Below are 19,285 nucleotides of genomic sequence, written 5' to 3'. Positions count from 1 at the left end.
TGTTCTAATACAGTGCCTTGCGAAAGTATTCGGCCCCCTTGAACTTTGCGACCTTTTGCCACATTTCAGGCTTCAAACATAAAGATATAAAACTGTATTTTTTTGTGAAGAATCAACAACAAGTGGGACACAATCATGAAGTGGAACGACATTTATTGGATATTTCAAACTTTTTTAACAAATCAAAAGCGGAAAAATTGGGCGTGCAAAATTATTCAGCCCCTTTAAGTTAATACTTTGTAGCGCCACCTTTTGCTGCGATTACAGCTGTAAGTCGCATGGGGTATGTCTCTATCAGTTTTGCACATCGAGAGACTGAAATTTTTTCCCATTCCTCCTTGCAAAACAGCTCAAGCTCAGTGAGGTTGGATGGAGAGCATTTGTGAACAGCAGTTTTCAGTTCTTTCCACAGATTCTCAATTGGATTCAGGTCTGGACTTTGACTTGGCCATTCTAACACCTGGATATGTTTATTTTTGAACCATTCCATTGTAGATTTTGCTTTATGTTTTGGATCATTGTCTTGTTGGAAGACAAATCTCCGTCCCAGTCTCAGGTCTTTTGCAGACTCCATCAGGTTTTCTTCCAGAATGGTCCTGTATTTGGCTCCATCCATCTCCCATCAATTTTAACCATCTTCCCTGTCCCTGCTGAAGAAGAGCAGGCCCAAACCATGATGCTGCCACCACCATGTTTGACAGTGGGGATGGTGTGTTCAGCTGTGTTGCTTTTACGCCAAACATAACGTTTTGCATTGTTGCCAAAAAGTTCAATTTTGGTTTCATCTGACCAGAGCACCTTCTTCCACATGTTTGGTGTGTCTCCCAGGTGGCTTGTGGCAAACTTTAAACAACACTTTTTATGGATATCTTTAAGAAATGGCTTTCTTCTTGCCACTCTTCCATAAAGGCCAGATTTGTGCAATATACGACTGATTGTTGTCCTATGGACAGAGTCTCCCACCTCAGCTGTAGATCTCTGCAGTTCATCCAGAGTGATCATGGGCGTCTTGGCTGCATCTCTGATCAGTCTTCTCCTTGTATGAGCTGAAAGTTTAGAGGGACGGCCAGGTCTTGGTAGATTTGCAGTGGTCTGATACTCCTTCCATTTCAATATTATCGCTTGCACAGTGCTCCTTGGGATGTTTAAAGCTTGGGAAATCTTTTTGTATCCAAATCCGGCTTTAAACTTCTTCACAACAGTATCTCGGACCTGCCTGGTGTGTTCCTTGTTCTTCATGATGCTCTCTGCGCTTTTAACGGACCTCTGAGACTATCACAGTGCAGGTGCATTTATACGGAGACTTGATTACACACAGGTGGATTGTATTTATCATCATTAGTCATTTAGGTCAACATTGGATCATTCAGAGATCCTCACTGAACTTCTGGAGAGAGTTTGCTGCACTGAAAGTAAAGGGGCTGAATAATTTTGCACGCCCAATTTTTCCGTTTTTGATTTGTTAAAAAAGTTTGAAATATCCAATAAATGTCGTTCCACTTCATGATTGTGTCCCACTTGTTGTTGATTCTTTACAAAAAAAACAGTTTTATATATTTATGTTTGAAGCCTAATATGTGGTAAAAGGTCGCAAAGTTCAAGGGGGCCGAATACTTTCGCAAGGCACTGTACTTCATAAGTTGTTCAGCCTGCTGTTCTAATACTTTATAAGCTGTTCAGCCTGCAGTTAAGCTGTTCAGCCTGCTGTTCTAATACTTTATAAGTTGTTCAGCCTGCTGTTAAGTTGTTCAGCCTGCTGTTCTAATACTTTATAAGCTGTTCAGCCTGCTGTTCTAATACTTCATAAGTTGTTCAGCCTGCTGTTAAGTTGTTCAGCCTGCTGTTAAGTTGTTCAGCTTGCTGTTCTAATACTTTATAAGTTGTTCAGCCTGCTGTTCTAATACTTTATAAGTTGTTCAGCCTGCTGTTCTAATACTTTATAAGTTGTTCAGCCTGCTGTTAAGCTGTTCAGCCTGCTGTTCTAATACTTTATAAGTTGTTCAGCCTGCTGTTAAGTTGTTCAGCCTGCTGTTAAGTTGTTCAGCCTGCTGTTAAACTGTTCAGCCTGCTGTTGCGTTGTTCAGCCTGCTGTTAAGTTGTTCAGCCTGCTGTTCTAATACTTCATAAGTTGTTCAGCCTGCTGTTCTAATACTTTATAAGCTGTTCAGCCTGCAGTTAAGCTGATCAGCCTGCTGTTCTAATACTTTATAAGTTGTTCAGCCTGCTGATAAGTTGTTCAGCCTGCTGTTCTAATACTTTATAAGCTGTTCAGCCTGCTGTTCTAATACTTCATAAGTTGTTCAGCCTGCTGTTAAGTTGTTCAGCCTGCTGTTCTAATACTTTATAAGCTGTTCAGCCTGCTGTTCTAATACTTCATAAGTTGTTCAGCCTGCTGTTCTAATACTTTATAAGCTGTTCAGCCTGCTGTTAAGCTGTTCAGCCTGCTGTTCTAATACTTTAGAAGTTGTTCAGCCTGCTGTTAAGTTGTTCAGCCTGCTGTTAAGTTGTTCAGCCTGCTGTTCTAATACTTTATAAGCTGTTCAGCCTGCTGTTCTAATACTTTATAAGTTGTTCAGCCTGCTGTTCTAATACTTTATAAGTTGTTCAGCCTGCTGTTAAGCTGTTCAGCCTGCTGTTCTAATACTTTATAAGTTGTTCAGCCTGCTGTTCTAATACTTTATAAGCTGTTCAGCCTGCTGTTAAGTTGTTCAGCCTGCTGTTCTAATACTTTATAAGCTGTTCAGCCTGCTGTTCTAATACTTTATAAGTTGTTCAGCCTGCTGTTCTAATACTTTATAAGTTGTTCAGCCTGCTGTTCTAATACTTTATAAGCTGTTCAGCCTGCTGTTCTAATACTTTATAAGTTGTTCAGCCTGCTGTTCTAATACTTTATAAGTTGTTCAGCCTGCTGTTCTAATACTTTATAAGTTGTTATACACTTGATCTCTCTGTATCAGCATTAACGACCTCCCCCCGACCCCTGCCCCTTGCAGAGCGGACTGGCCGCGGGACCAGTGTGCTCCTACATACTTCCCTAAATTCAGGAATGGGTGGGAGCCCCCGGCTGAGCTGTTCAGGACATCCCCGTGGGAGACAGAGGGATCAGGGGAACCTCCCAGGTCCCCCATATCCAACCTCCTGTCCCCCTACAAGTCAGACGAGGTGTGTACACAGACACACACATACAGACACACACACATTTTATACTCATACATTTTTAGGCTGCTGTCCATTTGAGTCATTCTAGTAGATTTTTCCCAACCATCCAGACTTCTCCCAGCCATCCATTGTTAGTTCTTCATTTGTTTGTTTACATTTCTTAAAGTGATGCAGGTTTGAAATACTTTGAGTTATTTACTAGTTCAGTGTGTTACACTAGTCAGAAACACGCTAGTCCAGAACATCGTTTTTTTATTGCATTTTTTATTGAACCTTTATTTAACTAGGACAGTCAATTAAGAACACATTCTTATTTACAATGACGGCCTAACTCGGCCAAACTCTCCCCTAACCCGGACGATGCTGGTCAGATTGTGCGCCGCCCTACAAAATTTTCTCTCTCTTTCAGATTTTTGGAACCCAGTCTTTAAACTCATCGAATGGGTAAATGGATTATATTTCCCAGATTACTACTACTGTGATTCTACATTACATGCTGCTACTACCATTACTTGACAAAAATGTTAATGTTATTTCTTGAGCTGCTATAAAACGTATACGCTGTTGTAGTGTTAATACAGACCATGTAACAGAAGTGTAGCTAAATCTGGGCCAATATTTATTGTGCATGATCCATGAGAAATAACTCATGCATTTGTCTCCTGTCCCAGGTCCAACAATGGGCTGACCACCTCGTCCCGTAAATATGCCAAGATCCGCTACCACTTTGTGGCCCGCAATGCCAACGAACTGTCAGTACTGCAGGACGAGGTGCTAGAGGTACGACATCTATATTATAATACTGTCAGTACTGCAGGACGAGGTGGTAGAGGTACGACATCTATATTATAATACTGTCAGTACTGCAGGACGAGGTGGTGGAGGTACGACATCTATATTATAATACTGTCAGTACTGCAGGACGAGGTGGTAGAGGTACGACATCTATATTATAATACTGTCAGTACTGCAGGACGAGGTGCTAGAGGTACGACATCTATATTATAATACTGTCAGTACTGCAGGACGAGGTGCTAGAGGTACGACATCTATATTATAATACTGTCAGTACTGCAGGACGAGGTGCTAGAGGTACGACATCTATATTATAATACTGTCAGTACTGCAGGACGAGGTGCTAGAGGTACGACATCTATATTATAATACTGTCAGTACTGCAGGACGAGGTGCTAGAGGTACGACATCTATATTATAATACTGTCAGTACTGCAGGACGAGGTGGTAGAGGTACGACATCTATATTATAATACTGTCAGTACTGCAGGACGAGGTGCTAGAGGTACGACATCTATATTATAATACTGTCAGTACTGCAGGACGAGGTGCTAGAGGTACGACATCTATATTATAATACTGTCAGTACTGCAGGACGAGGTGGTAGAGGTACGACATCTATATTATAATACTGTCAGTACTGCAGGACGAGGTGGTGGAGGTACGACATCTATATTATAATACTGTCAGTACTGCAGGACGAGGTGCTAGAGGTACGACATCTATATTATAATACTGTCAGTACTGCAGGACGAGGTGCTAGAGGTACGACATCTATATTATAATACTGTCAGTACTGCAGGACGAGGTGGTGACATCTATATTATAATACTGAGGTACGACATCTATATTATAATACTGTCAGTACTGCAGGACGAGGTGCTAGAGGTACGACATCTATATTATAATACTGTCAGTACTGCAGGACGAGGTGCTAGAGGTACGACATCTATATTATAATACTGTCAGTACTGCAGGACGAGGTGCTAGAGGTACGACATCTATATTATAATACTGTCAGTACTGCAGGACGAGGTGCTAGAGGTACGACATCTATATTATAATACTGTCAGTACTGCAGGACGAGGTGCTGGAGGTACGACATCTATATTATAATACTGTCAGTACTGCAGGACGAGGTGCTAGAGGTACGACATCTATATTATAATACTGTCAGTACTGCAGGACGAGGTGCTAGAGGTACGACATCTATATTATAATACTGTCAGTACTGCAGGACGAGGTGCTAGAGGTACGACATCTATATTATAATACTGTCAGTACTGCAGGACGAGGTGCTGGAGGTACGACATCTATATTATAATACTGTCAGTACTGCAGGACGAGGTGCTAGAGGTACGACATCTATATTATAATACTGTCAGTACTGCAGGACGAGGTGCTGGAGGTACGACATCTATATTATAATACTGTCAGTACTGCAGGACGAGGTGCTAGAGGTACGCCATCTATATTATAATACTGTCAGTACTGCAGGACGAGGTGCTAGAGGTACGACATCTATATTATAATACTGTCAGTACTGCAGGACGAGGTGCTAGTGGTACGACATCTATATTATAATACTGTCAGTACTGCAGGACGAGGTGCTAGAGGTACGACATCTATATTATAATACTGTCAGTACTGCAGGACGAGGTGGTGGAGGTACGACATCTTTATTATAATACTGTCAGTACTGCAGGACGAGGTGCTAGAGGTACGACATCTATATTATAATACTGTCAGTACTGCAGGACGAGGTGCTGGAGGTACGACATCTATATTATAATACTGTCAGTACTGCAGGACGAGGTGCTAGAGGTACGACATCTATATTATATTACTGTCAGTACTGCAGGACGAGGTGCTGGAGGTACGACATCTATATTATAATACTGTCAGTACTGCAGGACGAGGTGCTGGAGGTACGACATCTATATTATAATACTGTCAGTACTGCAGGACGAGGTGGTGGAGGTACGACATCTATATTATAATACTGTCAGTACTGCAGGACGAGGTGCTAGAGGTACGACATCTATATTATAATACTGTCAGTACTGCAGGACGAGGTGGTAGAGGTACGACATCTATATTATAATACTGTCAGTACTGCAGGACGAGGTGGTAGAGGTACGACATCTATATTATAATACTGTCAGTACTGCAGGACGAGGTGGTGGAGGTACGACATCTATATTATAATACTGTCAGTACTGCAGGACGAGGTGGTGGAGGTACGACATCTATATTATAATACTGTCAGTACTGCAGGACGAGGTGCTAGAGGTACGACATCTATATTATAATACTGTCAGTACTGCAGGACGAGGTGCTAGAGGTACGACATCTATATTATAATACTGTCAGTACTGCAGGACGAGGTGGTAGAGGTACGACATCTATATTATAATACTGTCAGTACTGCAGGACGAGGTGGTGGAGGTACGACATCTATATTATAATACTGTCAGTACTGCAGGACGAGGTGGTGGAGGTACGACATCTATATTATAATACTGTCAGTACTGCAGGACGAGGTGCTAGAGGTACGACATCTATATTATAATACTGTCAGTACTGCAGGACGAGGTGCTAGAGGTACGACATCTATATTATAATACTGTCAGTACTGCAGGACGAGGTGGTAGAGGTACGACATCTATATTATAATACTGTCAGTACTGCAGGACGAGGTGGTGGAGGTACGACATCTATATTATAATACTGTCAGTACTGCAGGACGAGGTGGTAGAGGTACGACATCTATATTATAATACTGTCAGTACTGCAGGACGAGGTGCTAGAGGTATGACATCTATATTATAATACTGTCAGTACTGCAGGACGAGGTGGTGGAGGTACGACATCTATATTATAATACTGTCAGTACTGCAGGACGAGGTGCTAGAGGTACGACATCTATATTATAATACTGTCAGTACTGCAGGACGAGGTGCTAGAGGTACGACATCTATATTATAATACTGTCAGTACTGCAGGACGAGGTGCTAGAGGTACGACATCTATATTATAATACTGTCAGTACTGCAGGACGAGGTGCTAGAGGTACGACATCTATATTATAATACTGTCAGTACTGCAGGACGAGGTGGTGGAGGTACGACATCTATATTATAATACTGTCAGTACTGCAGGACGAGGTGCTAGAGGTACGACATCTATATTATAATACTGTCAGTACTGCAGGACGAGGTGCTAGAGGTACGACATCTATATTATAATACTGTCAGTACTGCAGGACGAGGTGGTAGAGGTACGACATCTATATTATAATACTGTCAGTACTGCAGGACGAGGTGGTGGAGGTACGACATCTATATTATAATACTGTCAGTACTGCAGGACGAGGTGGTAGAGGTACGACATCTATATTATAATACTGTCAGTACTGCAGGACGAGGTGGTGGAGGTACGACATCTATATTATAATACTGTCAGTACTGCAGGACGAGGTGGTGGAGGTACGACATCTATATTATAATACTGTCAGTACTGCAGGACGAGGTGGTAGAGGTATGACATCTATATTATAATACTGTCAGTACTGCAGGACGAGGTGGTAGAGGTACGACATCTATATTATAATACTGTCAGTACTGCAGGACGAGGTGCTAGAGGTACGACATCTATATTATAATACTGTCAGTACTGCAGGACGAGGTGCTAGAGGTACGACATCTATATTATAATACTGTCAGTACTGCAGGACGAGAGGTGGTAGAGGTACGACATCTATATTATAATACTGTCAGTACTGCAGGACGAGGTGCTAGAGGTACGACATCTATATTATAATACTGTCAGTACTGCAGGACGAGAGGTGGTGGAGGTACGACATCTATATTATAATACTGTCAGTACTGCAGGACGAGGTGGTGGAGGTACGACATCTATATTATAACACTGTCAGTACTGCAGGACGAGGTGCTAGAGGTACGACATCAAATCAAATCAAATTTTATTTGTCACATACACATGGTTAGCAGATGTTAATGCGAGTGTAGCGAAATGCTAGTGCTTAAAGTTCCGACAATGCAGTAATAACCAACAAGTAATCTAACAATTCCAAAACTACTGTCTCATACACAGTGTAAGGGGATAAAGAATATGTACATAAAAATATATGGATGAGTGATGGTACAGAGCAGCATAGGCAAGATACAGTAGATGGTATCGAGTACAGTATATACATATTAGATGAGTATGTAAACAAAGTGGCATAGTTAAAGTGGCTAGTGATACATGTATTACATAAGGATGCAGTAGATGATATAGAGTACAGTATATACATATACATATGAGATGAATAATGTAGGGTATGTAAACATTATATTAGGTAGCATTGTTTAAAGTGGCTAGTGATATATTTTACATTTCCCATCAATTCCCATTATTAAAGTGGCTGGAGTTGAGTCAGTGTGTTGGCAGCAGCCACTCAATGTTAGTGATGGCTGTTTAATTAACAGTCTGATGGCCTTGAGATAGAAGCTGTTTTTCAGTCTCTTGGTTCCAGCTTTGATGCACCTGTACTGACCTCGCCTTCTGGATGATAGCGGGGTGAACAGGCAGTGGCTCGGGTGGTTGTTGTCCTTGATGATCTTTATGGCCTTCCTATAACATCGGGTGGTGTAGGTGTCCTGGAGGGCAGGTAGTTTGCCCCCGGTGATGCGTTGTGCAGACCTCACTACCCTCTGGAGAGCCTTACGGTTGTGGGCGGAGCAGTTGCCGTACCAGGCGGTGATACAGCCCGCCAGGATGCTCTCGATTGTGCATCTGTAGAAGTTTGTGAGTGCTTTTGGTGACAAGCCAAATTTCTTCAGCCTCCTGAGGTTGAAGAGGCGCTGCTGCGCCTTCTTCACGATGCTGTCTGTGTGAGTGGACCAATTCAGTTTGTCTGTGATGTGTATGCCGAGGAACTTAAAACTTACTACCCTCTCCACTACTGTTCCATCGATGTGGATAGGGGGGTGTTCCCTCTGCTGTTTCCTGAAGTCCACAATCATCTCCTTAGTTTTGTTGACGTTGAGTGTGAGGTTATTTTCCTGACACCACACTCCGAGGGCCCTCACCTCCTCCCTGTAGGCCGTCTCGTTGTTGTTGGTAATCAAGCCTACCACTGTTGTGTCGTCCGCAAACTTGATGATTGAGTTGGAGGCGTGCGTGGCCACGCAGTCGTGGGTGAACAGGGAGTACAGGAGAGGGCTCAGAACGCACCCTTTTGGGGCCCCAGTGTTGAGGATCAGCGGGGTGGAGATGTTGTTGCCTACCCTCACCACCTAGGGGCGGCCCGTCAGGAAGTCCAGTACCCAGTTGCACAGGGCGGGGTCGAGACCCAGGGTCTCGAGCTTGATGACGAGCTTGGAGGGTACTATGGTGTTGAATGCCGAGCTGTAGTCGATGAACAGCATTCTCACATAGGTATTCCTCTTGTCCAGATGGGTTAGGTGTGGTTGCATCGTCTGTGGACCTATTTGGGCGGTAAGAAAATTGGAGTGGGTCTAGGGTGTCAGGTAGGGTGGAGGTGATATGGTCCTTGACTAGTCTCTCAAAGCACATGATGACGGAAGTGAGTGCTACGGGGCGGTAATCGTTTAGCTCAGTTACCTTAGCTTTCTTGGGAACAGGAACAATGGTGGCCCTCTTGAAGCATGTGGGAACAGCAGACTGGTATAGGGATTGATTGAATATGTCCGTAAACACACCGGCCAGCTGATCTGCGCATGCTCTGAGGGTGCGGCAGTGGTTTGCGCTTTCAGTTTCACGCGAATGCTGCCATCAATCCACGGTTTCTGGTTAGGGAATGTTTTAATAGTTGCTATGGGAACGACATCTTCAACGCATATTCTAATGAACTCGCACACCGAATCAGCGTATTCGTCAATGTTGTTATCTGACGCAATATGAAACATATCCCAGTCCACGTGATGGAAGCAGTGTTGGAGTGTGGAATCAGCTTGGTCGGACCAGCGTTGGACAGACCTCAGCGTAGGAGCTTCTTGTTTTTGTTTCTGTCTGTAGGCAGGGATCAGCAAAATGGAGTCATGGTCAGCTTTTCCGAAAGGAGGGCGGGGCAGGGCCTTATATGCATCGCGGAAGTTAGAATAACAATGATCCAAGGTTGTTCCAGCCCTGGTTGCGCAATCGATATGCTGATACAATTTAGGGAGTCTTGTTTTCAGACTAGCCTTGTTAAAATCCCCAGCTATAATGAATGCAGCCTCAGGATGTATGGATTCCAGTTTGCAAAGAGTCAAATAAAGTTCGTTCAGAGCCATCGATGTGTCTGCTTGGGGGGGAATATATACGGCTGTGATTATAATTGAAGAGAATTCTCTTGGTAGATAATGCGGTCGACATTTGATTGTGAGGAATTCTAAATCAGGTGAACAGAAGGATTTGAGTTCCTGTATGTTTCTGTGATCACACCACGTCTCGTTAGCCATAAGGCATACGCCCCCGCCCCTCTTCTTACCAGAAAGATGTTTGTTTCTGTCGGCGCGATGCGTGGAGAAACCCGCTGGCTGCACCGCCTCCGATAGCGTCTCTCCAGTGAGCCATGTTTCCGTGAAGCAAAGAACGTTACAGTCTCTGATGTCCCTCTGGAATGCTACCCTTGCTCGGATTTCATCAACCTTGTTGTCAAGAGACTGGACATTGGCGAGAAGAATGCTAGGGAGTGGTGCACGATGTGCCCGTCTCCGGAGTCTGACCAGAAGACCGCCTCGTTTCCCTCTTTTTCGGAGTAGTTTTTTTGGGTCGCCGGCTGGGATCCATTCCGTTGTCCTGGTTGAAAGGCAGAACACAGAATCCGCTTCGCGAAAAATCATATTCTTGGTTGTACTGATGGTGAGTTGACGCTGATCTTATATTCAGTAGTTCTTCTCGACTGTATGTAATGAAACCTAAGATGACCTGGGGTACTAATGTAAGAAATAACACGTAAAAAAACAAAATACTGCATAGTTTCCTAGGAACGCGAAGCGAGGCGGCCATCTCTGTCGGCGCCATGGCAACAAAACAACATCTATATTATAATACTGTCAGTACTGCAGGACGAGGTTCTAGAGGTACAACATCTATATTATAATACTGTCAGTACTGCAGGACGAGGTGCTAGAGGTACGACATCTATATTATATGCGGAGTGACATGCAGAGTCAGAGTGACATGCAGAGTGACATGGAGAGTGACATGCAGAGTGACATGCAGAGTCAGAGTGACATGCAGAGTGACATGCAGAGTCAGAGTGACATGCAGAGTGACATGCAGAGTCAGAGTGACTTCTGGGTTGTGGGTTCGATTCATGCTTGGGACACACATATGAAAATGCATGTTTCAGATTAAAAAACAACAACATGCTAAATGGTATATTATTATTATTATTATTATTATTTAGGTCATTGTGGCGGCAGCATAACCTAGTGGTTAGAGCGTTGGACTAGTAACCGAAAGGTTGCAAGATCGAATCCCCGAGCTGACATGATAAAACTCTGTCGTTCTGCCCCCTGAACAGGTAGTTAACCCACTGTTCCTAGGCCGTCATTGAAAATAAGAATTTGTTCTTAACTGACTTGCCTAGTTAAATAAAGGTACACATTTAAAAAAAAAAAAGTGTCCCTGCAGGTGATAGAGGACGATAAACAGTGGTGGAAACTGAGGAACAGGAGTGGCCAATCAGGATATGTCCCCTACAACATCCTGGATGTGGTCAAACTAGAGGAACCACACGGCATGGCTGAACCTCTCTATAGCCAGGTAACATTACACACACACACATTATCATGAACGCACACACACACACACATTATCATAAACGCACACATTAGAACACACACACACACATTATCATAAACGCACACATTAGAACACACACATTATCATAAACGCACACATTAGAACACACACACACACATTATCATAAACGCACACATTAGAACACACACACACACACATTATCATAAACGCACACATTAGAACACACACACACACATTATCATAAACGCACACATTAGAACACACACACACACATTATCATAAACGCACACATTAGAACACACACACACACATTATCATAAACGCACACATTAGAACACACACACACACACATTATCATAAACGCACACATTAGAACACACACACACACATTATCATAAACGCACACATTAGAACACACACACACACATTATCATAAACGCACACATTAGAACGCACACACACACATTATCATAAACGCACACATTAGAACGCACACACACACACACAATCATAAACGCACACATTAGAACGCACACACACACACACACAATCATAAATGCACACATTAGAACGCACACACACACACATTATCATAAACGCACACATTAGAACGCACACACACACATTATCATAAACGCACACATTAGAACGCACACACACACATTATCATAAACGCACACATTAGAACGCACACACACAATCATAAACGCACACATTAGAACGCACACACACACAATCATAAATGCACACATTAGAACGCACACACACACACATTATCATAAACGCACACATTAGAACGCACACACACACATTATCATAAACGCACACATTAGAACGCACACACACACACACAATCATAAATGCACACATTAGAACGCACACACACACACACACACACATTATCATAAACGCACACATTAGAACGCACACACACACATTATCATAAACGCACACATTAGAACGCACACACACACACACAATCATAAACGCACACATTAGAACGCACACACACACACACACAATCATAAATGCACACATTAGAACGCACACACACACACATTATCATAAACGCACACATTAGAACGCACACACACACATTATCATAAACGCACACATTAGAACGCACACACACACATTATCATAAACGCACACATTAGAACGCACACACACAATCATAAACGCACACATTAGAACGCACACACACACAATCATAAATGCACACATTAGAACGCACACACACACACATTATCATAAACGCACACATTAGAACGCACACACACACATTATCATAAACGCACACATTAGAACGCACACACACACACACAATCATAAATGCACACATTAGAACGCACACACACACACACAATCATAAACGCACACATTAGAACGCACACACACACACACACAATCATAAATGCACACATTAGAACGCACACACACACACATTATCATAAACGCACACATTAGAACACACACACACACATTATCATAAACGCACACATTAGAACACACACATTATCATAAACGCACACATTAGAACACACACACACACATTATCATAAACGCACACATTAGAACACACACACACACACATTATCATAAACGCACACATTAGAACACACACACACACATTATCATAAACGCACACATTAGAACACACACACACACATTATCATAAACGCACACATTAGAACACACACACACACATTATCATAAACGCACACATTAGAACACACACACACACACATTATCATAAACGCACACATTAGAACACACACACACACATTATCATAAACGCACACATTAGAACACACACACACACATTATCATAAACGCACACATTAGAACGCACACACACACATTATCATAAACGCACACATTAGAACGCACACACACACACACACTCATAAACTCACACTTTAGAACGCACACACACACACACACAATCATAAATGCACACATTAGAACTCACACACACACACATTATCATAAACGCACACATTAGAACGCACACACACACACATTATCATAAACGCACACATTAGAACGCACACACACACATTATCATAAACGCACACATTAGAACGCACACACACAATCATAAACGCACACATTAGAACGCACACACACACAATCATAAATGCACACATTAGAACGCACACACACACACATTATCATAAACGCACACATTAGAACTCACACACACACATTATCACAAACGAACACATTAGAACGCACACACACACACACAATCATAAACGCACACATTAGAACGCACTCACACACACACACACACATTATCATAAACGCACACATTAGAACGCACACACACACATTATCATAAACGCACACATTAGAACGCACACACACACACACAATCATAAACGCACACATTAGAACGCACACACACACACACACAATCATAAATGCACACATTAGAACGCACACACACACACATTATCATAAACGCACACATTAGAACGCACACACACACATTATCATAAACGCACACATTAGAACGCACACACACACATTATCATAAACGCACACATTAGAACGCACACACACAATCATAAACGCACACATTAGAACGCACACACACACAATCATAAATGCACACATTAGAACGCACACACACACACATTATCATAAACGCACACATTAGAACGCACACACACACATTATCATAAACGCACACATTAGAACGCACACACACACACACAATCATAAATGCACACATTAGAACGCACACACACACACACAATCATAAACGCACACATTAGAACTCACACACACACACACACAATCATAAATGCACACATTAGAACGCACACACACACACATTATCATAAACGCACACATTAGAACGCACACACACACATTATCATAAACGCACACATTAGAACGCACACACACACACACACAATCATAAATGCACACATTAGAACGCACACACACACACACACAATCATAAATGCACACATTAGAACGCACACACACACACATTATCATAAACGCACACATTAGAACGCACACACACACATTATCATAAACGCACACATTAGAACGCACACACACACACACAATCATAAATGCACACATTAGAACGCACACACACACACATTATCATAAACGCACACATTAGAAAGCACACACACACATTATCATAAACGCACACATTAGAACGCACACACACACACACAATCATAAATGCACACATTAGAACGCACACACACACACATTATCATAAACGCACACATTAGAAAGCACATACGCACACACACCCACACACACTATCATGCACAATATGATATACAGACACATTATCACAGACATGCCCAACATACTCAATATCATATGCACACATATTATCACACACACACACAGCTACTGTTCACACATAATGTATAACCTTCAGTTATGCACACTCCCTCTATACTTCTAAAACACACCACACAAACACATCGTCATGATACCACCCCTTCTCCGTACTTTACAAGCCCTGTACCCACTTACCAATGCATCCTGGAAACCAGTTGAACAGATTTTGAAACATTATCAAACATTTTTGGAAAGATGAACCTGTTCTCCCTGACAGCATTTGACATTATGTAAGAGCATCTGGATAAGCACTATATAAATCCAATCTATTGGATATATATAACTATATAAATCCAATCTATTCATGAATTATTAACGTTCTTTCATGTGTCTTTCTTTTGTCTCTGTGTGTGTCTGTGTCACCTCTGGTTGGCCAGCCCTACAGCCCTACAGCCCTACAGCCCTACAGCCCTACCTCTCCCTCCAGCTCTCTAGGGAGAGGGGAGAGCTTTGACATGGGCCGCTTCAAAGAATGTGAGTCTCATAGCTTTCGTTTACTACTACACAATCTAGATAACTGCTTATCTGAGCTATCTGAGCTTAAGGTTTTTACGAGTTTCCTCATCTTAGCCAAGAGGACCTCAGCACTTATAGATGAGCAGGTATACCTCTTAAACAGTTACTTCCCCTGTCTCTCCGTTCTCCACATTCTGTTAATTCTCTCTCTTTCTGTCTCTCTCTTTCCCTCGGTCTCTCGCTCTCTCCCCTGCCATTGATCCTCTGTCTCTCCCTCCCTTCCCCCAGCTCGGACACACCAGATGGATGAGGTGAATGATGAGTTGTTGAAGAGGATCACTACTAATAAGTCCAATCCTCCTGGCCGTAACTTCAGGGTAGAGCGCCCCTCAGACAGCAGCTCCTCTCCTCCTCTCACCTTAGACTCCAGCCCACCGCAGGTCACCGCCTGGCTCAATGCCAAGGGATTCTCTAAACCGTGAGTCACCATACTTGGCTGTGTGTTAAGAAGACATGATACACACACACACACACACACATAAATAAACACACAGGCAGGCAGGCAGATATCAGTTAAAGTTTATGTACTTACAATCGTGAGGAAGAGAGAAAAGTGACAAAGTGCTGGCTTCAGTTATCTCATGGTATTATCATGCTATATTGTCTTCAGTTAGTGCATGGTATTATCATGCTATATAGTCTTCAGTTATCTCATGGTATTATCATGCTATATAGTCTTCAGTTGTCTCATGGTATTATCATGCTATATAGTCTTCAGTTATCTCATGGTATTATCATGCTATATAGTCTTCAGTTATCTCATGGTATTATCATGCTATATAGTCTTCAGTTATCTCATGGTATTATCATGCTATAAAGTCTTCAGTTATCTCATGGTATTATCATGCTACATAGTCTTCAGTTAGCTAACAACTATTAGAACCAGGAAAGGTCACCTAGCCAGTGCAAGTTTACAGAGAAAAATGCTCCAAATGCAAACTCAACATTGCTCTTTTTCTTGTGGAATATGGTAATCTTATCCAAATCAGTTCACTAGCCTTGCAAACACCACACTAGATAAAACATTTAGTTAGAACATTTGACATTTTGTGAATTTATATTGCAAATATTTAGTATGTTCGTATTTTGTTTGTTCAATATTGAAAGGAAGGTGGAGTGTCTGGGTATCCTGACTAGAGCTCAGTTCTTCTCTAGTGTTTAATATGTTATACAAGGAATTATGGGTAACAGACTTCGGATACCTATAGATTTAACTATGGTTTGTGGAAAGTAACTATTTTTGGGCAGGAACAAACAGTAACTTTGGAGGTGACTATTTCAATACAGAGGGTACTGTTGGGTAGGGAACACCCCCCACCCGTGCCAATCCAATAGGGGGCGCCCCTGGTCATTTTTGGACCTTTTTCAAAAAAGTCCCACTTCTCCCTCATCATACATGACAAATAGACCATCTAGGTTGATTCATGTCTTAACATAGTGCTATATATCATTTGGGCAGTATAAATGCCATTTGGACATGGTTCACTGACTTTTGGGTTTGGAAACCGACTTCCTATGATCGTACATGGCAAATGGACATAACATCCTGATTTGGCACTTTCAATACTTTCATATTGCATTTGGACATTTCTTATGGCATTTGGCAAAAAAAAAACAAGTGACTTTTGACTTAGACTTTTGACTTCCTATGATATCATATTGCAAATGGACAAAACATCCTGATTTGGCACTTTCAATACTTTCATATTACATTTGGACATTTCTTACTGCATCTGGCAATGGTTCACTGACTTTTGACTTCGACTTTTGACTTCCTAGTAAATCATATTGCAAATGGACAAAACATATGCCTTATAGACAAGTAAAAAAAAAAAAAATATGACAATAAAATATGACAAAAGAATGTGTAATTGACAAAAAAAATTGAAAGAATTTCAAAAAACGGTCCAGAAAGCACTATTTTTAAATTGTTTTGAATTTGGAGCCCTGCAATTTCACTGGCTGTTATCGAGGTATCCCATAATTAAAATTCCTCAATCATACAAGTATTTTACACCATTTTAAAGATAAACTTCTTGTAAATCCAGCCACAGTGTCCGATTTCAAATAGGCTTTACGGCGAAAGCACAACAAACGATTATGTTAGGTCAGCACCTAGTCACAGAAAACCAGAAAGCCATTTTCCAGCCAAGGACAGCCCTCACTGTTCTTGTTCCTGTGTAGTTAAACTGTAATTACTTCAGGAGCAGCATTTTATTAGTATGTTGTTACATAATTATTGAGTAATTGCATTTTAATTGTATAACAAAGAGCTGAGAGTATTTGTAACTACTGACAAGAGGAATAGTGACTTCGTTATTCCATTTATGTAATAACTCACTTATTATGCAATCTTGATGATTCCATGTCCCTCATATGTTTCATTAACACACATTACTTGTTGTCGTCTTTGGTTCTTCATTACATTTTGGGCAGCCATCAAATACAATTTTTGTTTTCAAATAACTTGCATATATTCAAATACATTAAAATAGTATTCATTTTTCTGAGACCTGTATTTGAATATCACATAAAATAATTGCCTTTGAAAACGCTACATTTCTAACTCTTCATTAAACTACCTAGAGTATTTCAAAAGTTGGTATTTTAAAATAAACTACAAAATACAACTATTTCCTGCCCATGTCTGATGGATAATGCAGTCTCTGTTCCCTAAAGCGTGATGGAGTGCCTGGGTGTAGATCATTATGGGCAATGTAGTCTCTGTTCCATACAGCACAGTGGATTCCCTTGGTATAGAGCATTATGGGTAATGTAATCTCTGTTCCCTACAGGACGGTGGAGTGCCTGGGGAACCTGACGGGCGCTCAGCTCTTCTCTCTGAACAAGGAGGAACTGAAGGCAGTGTGTGGAGACGAGGGAGCCAGGGTGTACAGCCAGACCACCGTGCAGAAAGCCCAGCTAGAGGTCTGTATCACATGCACACATACTGACACATGAACCACTGTACGCACACACACACACACACACACACACACACACACACACACACACACACACACACACACACACACACACACACACACACACACGCACAAGCACGAACACACACACGTTTAGAGCCTTTAGATGTTTAGATATAAAAAATAAAAAAACTCAACCCTGAAAATCTATTTCCAGAAGAACAATGGGAATTCAGAGCTCCAAGAGATTATGAGACGACGACAAGAGAAGATCGATGCCAGCAAGGACTAATCTGAGCATGCTCAATGACTGTCAACCAATCACAGCTCAGCATGGCTGGTCACCATAACAACCCTCTCCAGTAGCAACCAACCAGAAGCCTTCCCCTCCCACAGTGCCCACCCTTTCACCAACTTATTTTTATCAGACAATCGACAGTTAACATTGGCATTTAATATAACTGTTATAATTTTTTTTAAATTATATATTTATTTTTCATCTTAGTGAATGTGTATGTTTACCTTTTTCTTCAATGATGTTCTCTAGTAATTATGACTATTGCTTTTTGATGCTTTGCCTGACAATGTTTCTATCTTTGTATAGTGGTGAGGGACCATATTAATTTACAGGTGTGGTGGTGAGGGACCATATTAATTTACAGGTGTAGTGGTGAGAGAGATAGTTTGTGCATCTGTGTGAGTGCGGGCGTGCGTGCGTGTGTGTGTGT

The 19,285-nt window shown here is 41.8% G+C and overlaps 1 protein-coding gene across 1 annotated transcript in view; it reads left to right on the top strand.

Moving 5' to 3' along the window:
* Positions 1 to 2,993: 2,993 nt before the first annotated feature.
* LOC139400774 (epidermal growth factor receptor pathway substrate 8b) overlaps positions 2,994 to 19,285 on the top strand; it is a gene marked incomplete at its 5' end in the record, with an annotated part of 16,392 nt that continues 100 nt past the window's right edge. The window contains 8 exons of the mRNA XM_071145421.1: positions 2,994 to 3,162; positions 3,569 to 3,603; positions 3,831 to 3,939; positions 11,605 to 11,736; positions 15,495 to 15,591; positions 15,862 to 16,051; positions 18,429 to 18,561; positions 18,775 to 19,285. The exon at positions 18,775 to 19,285 is cut by the window's right edge and continues 100 nt beyond it. Coding sequence (XP_071001522.1) covers positions 2,994 to 3,162; positions 3,569 to 3,603; positions 3,831 to 3,939; positions 11,605 to 11,736; positions 15,495 to 15,591; positions 15,862 to 16,051; positions 18,429 to 18,561; positions 18,775 to 18,849 — 940 coding nt within the window. The remainder of the gene's footprint in view (positions 3,163 to 3,568; positions 3,604 to 3,830; positions 3,940 to 11,604; positions 11,737 to 15,494; positions 15,592 to 15,861; positions 16,052 to 18,428; positions 18,562 to 18,774) is intronic.

This window comes from Oncorhynchus clarkii, unplaced genomic scaffold (genome assembly GCF_045791955.1).
Source record: "Oncorhynchus clarkii lewisi isolate Uvic-CL-2024 unplaced genomic scaffold, UVic_Ocla_1.0 unplaced_contig_3507_pilon_pilon, whole genome shotgun sequence".
Taxonomy (NCBI): domain Eukaryota; kingdom Metazoa; phylum Chordata; class Actinopteri; order Salmoniformes; family Salmonidae; genus Oncorhynchus; species Oncorhynchus clarkii.
Note: the sequence above shows the minus strand (reverse complement) of the source record. Positions and strands in the feature narration are given on the sequence as shown.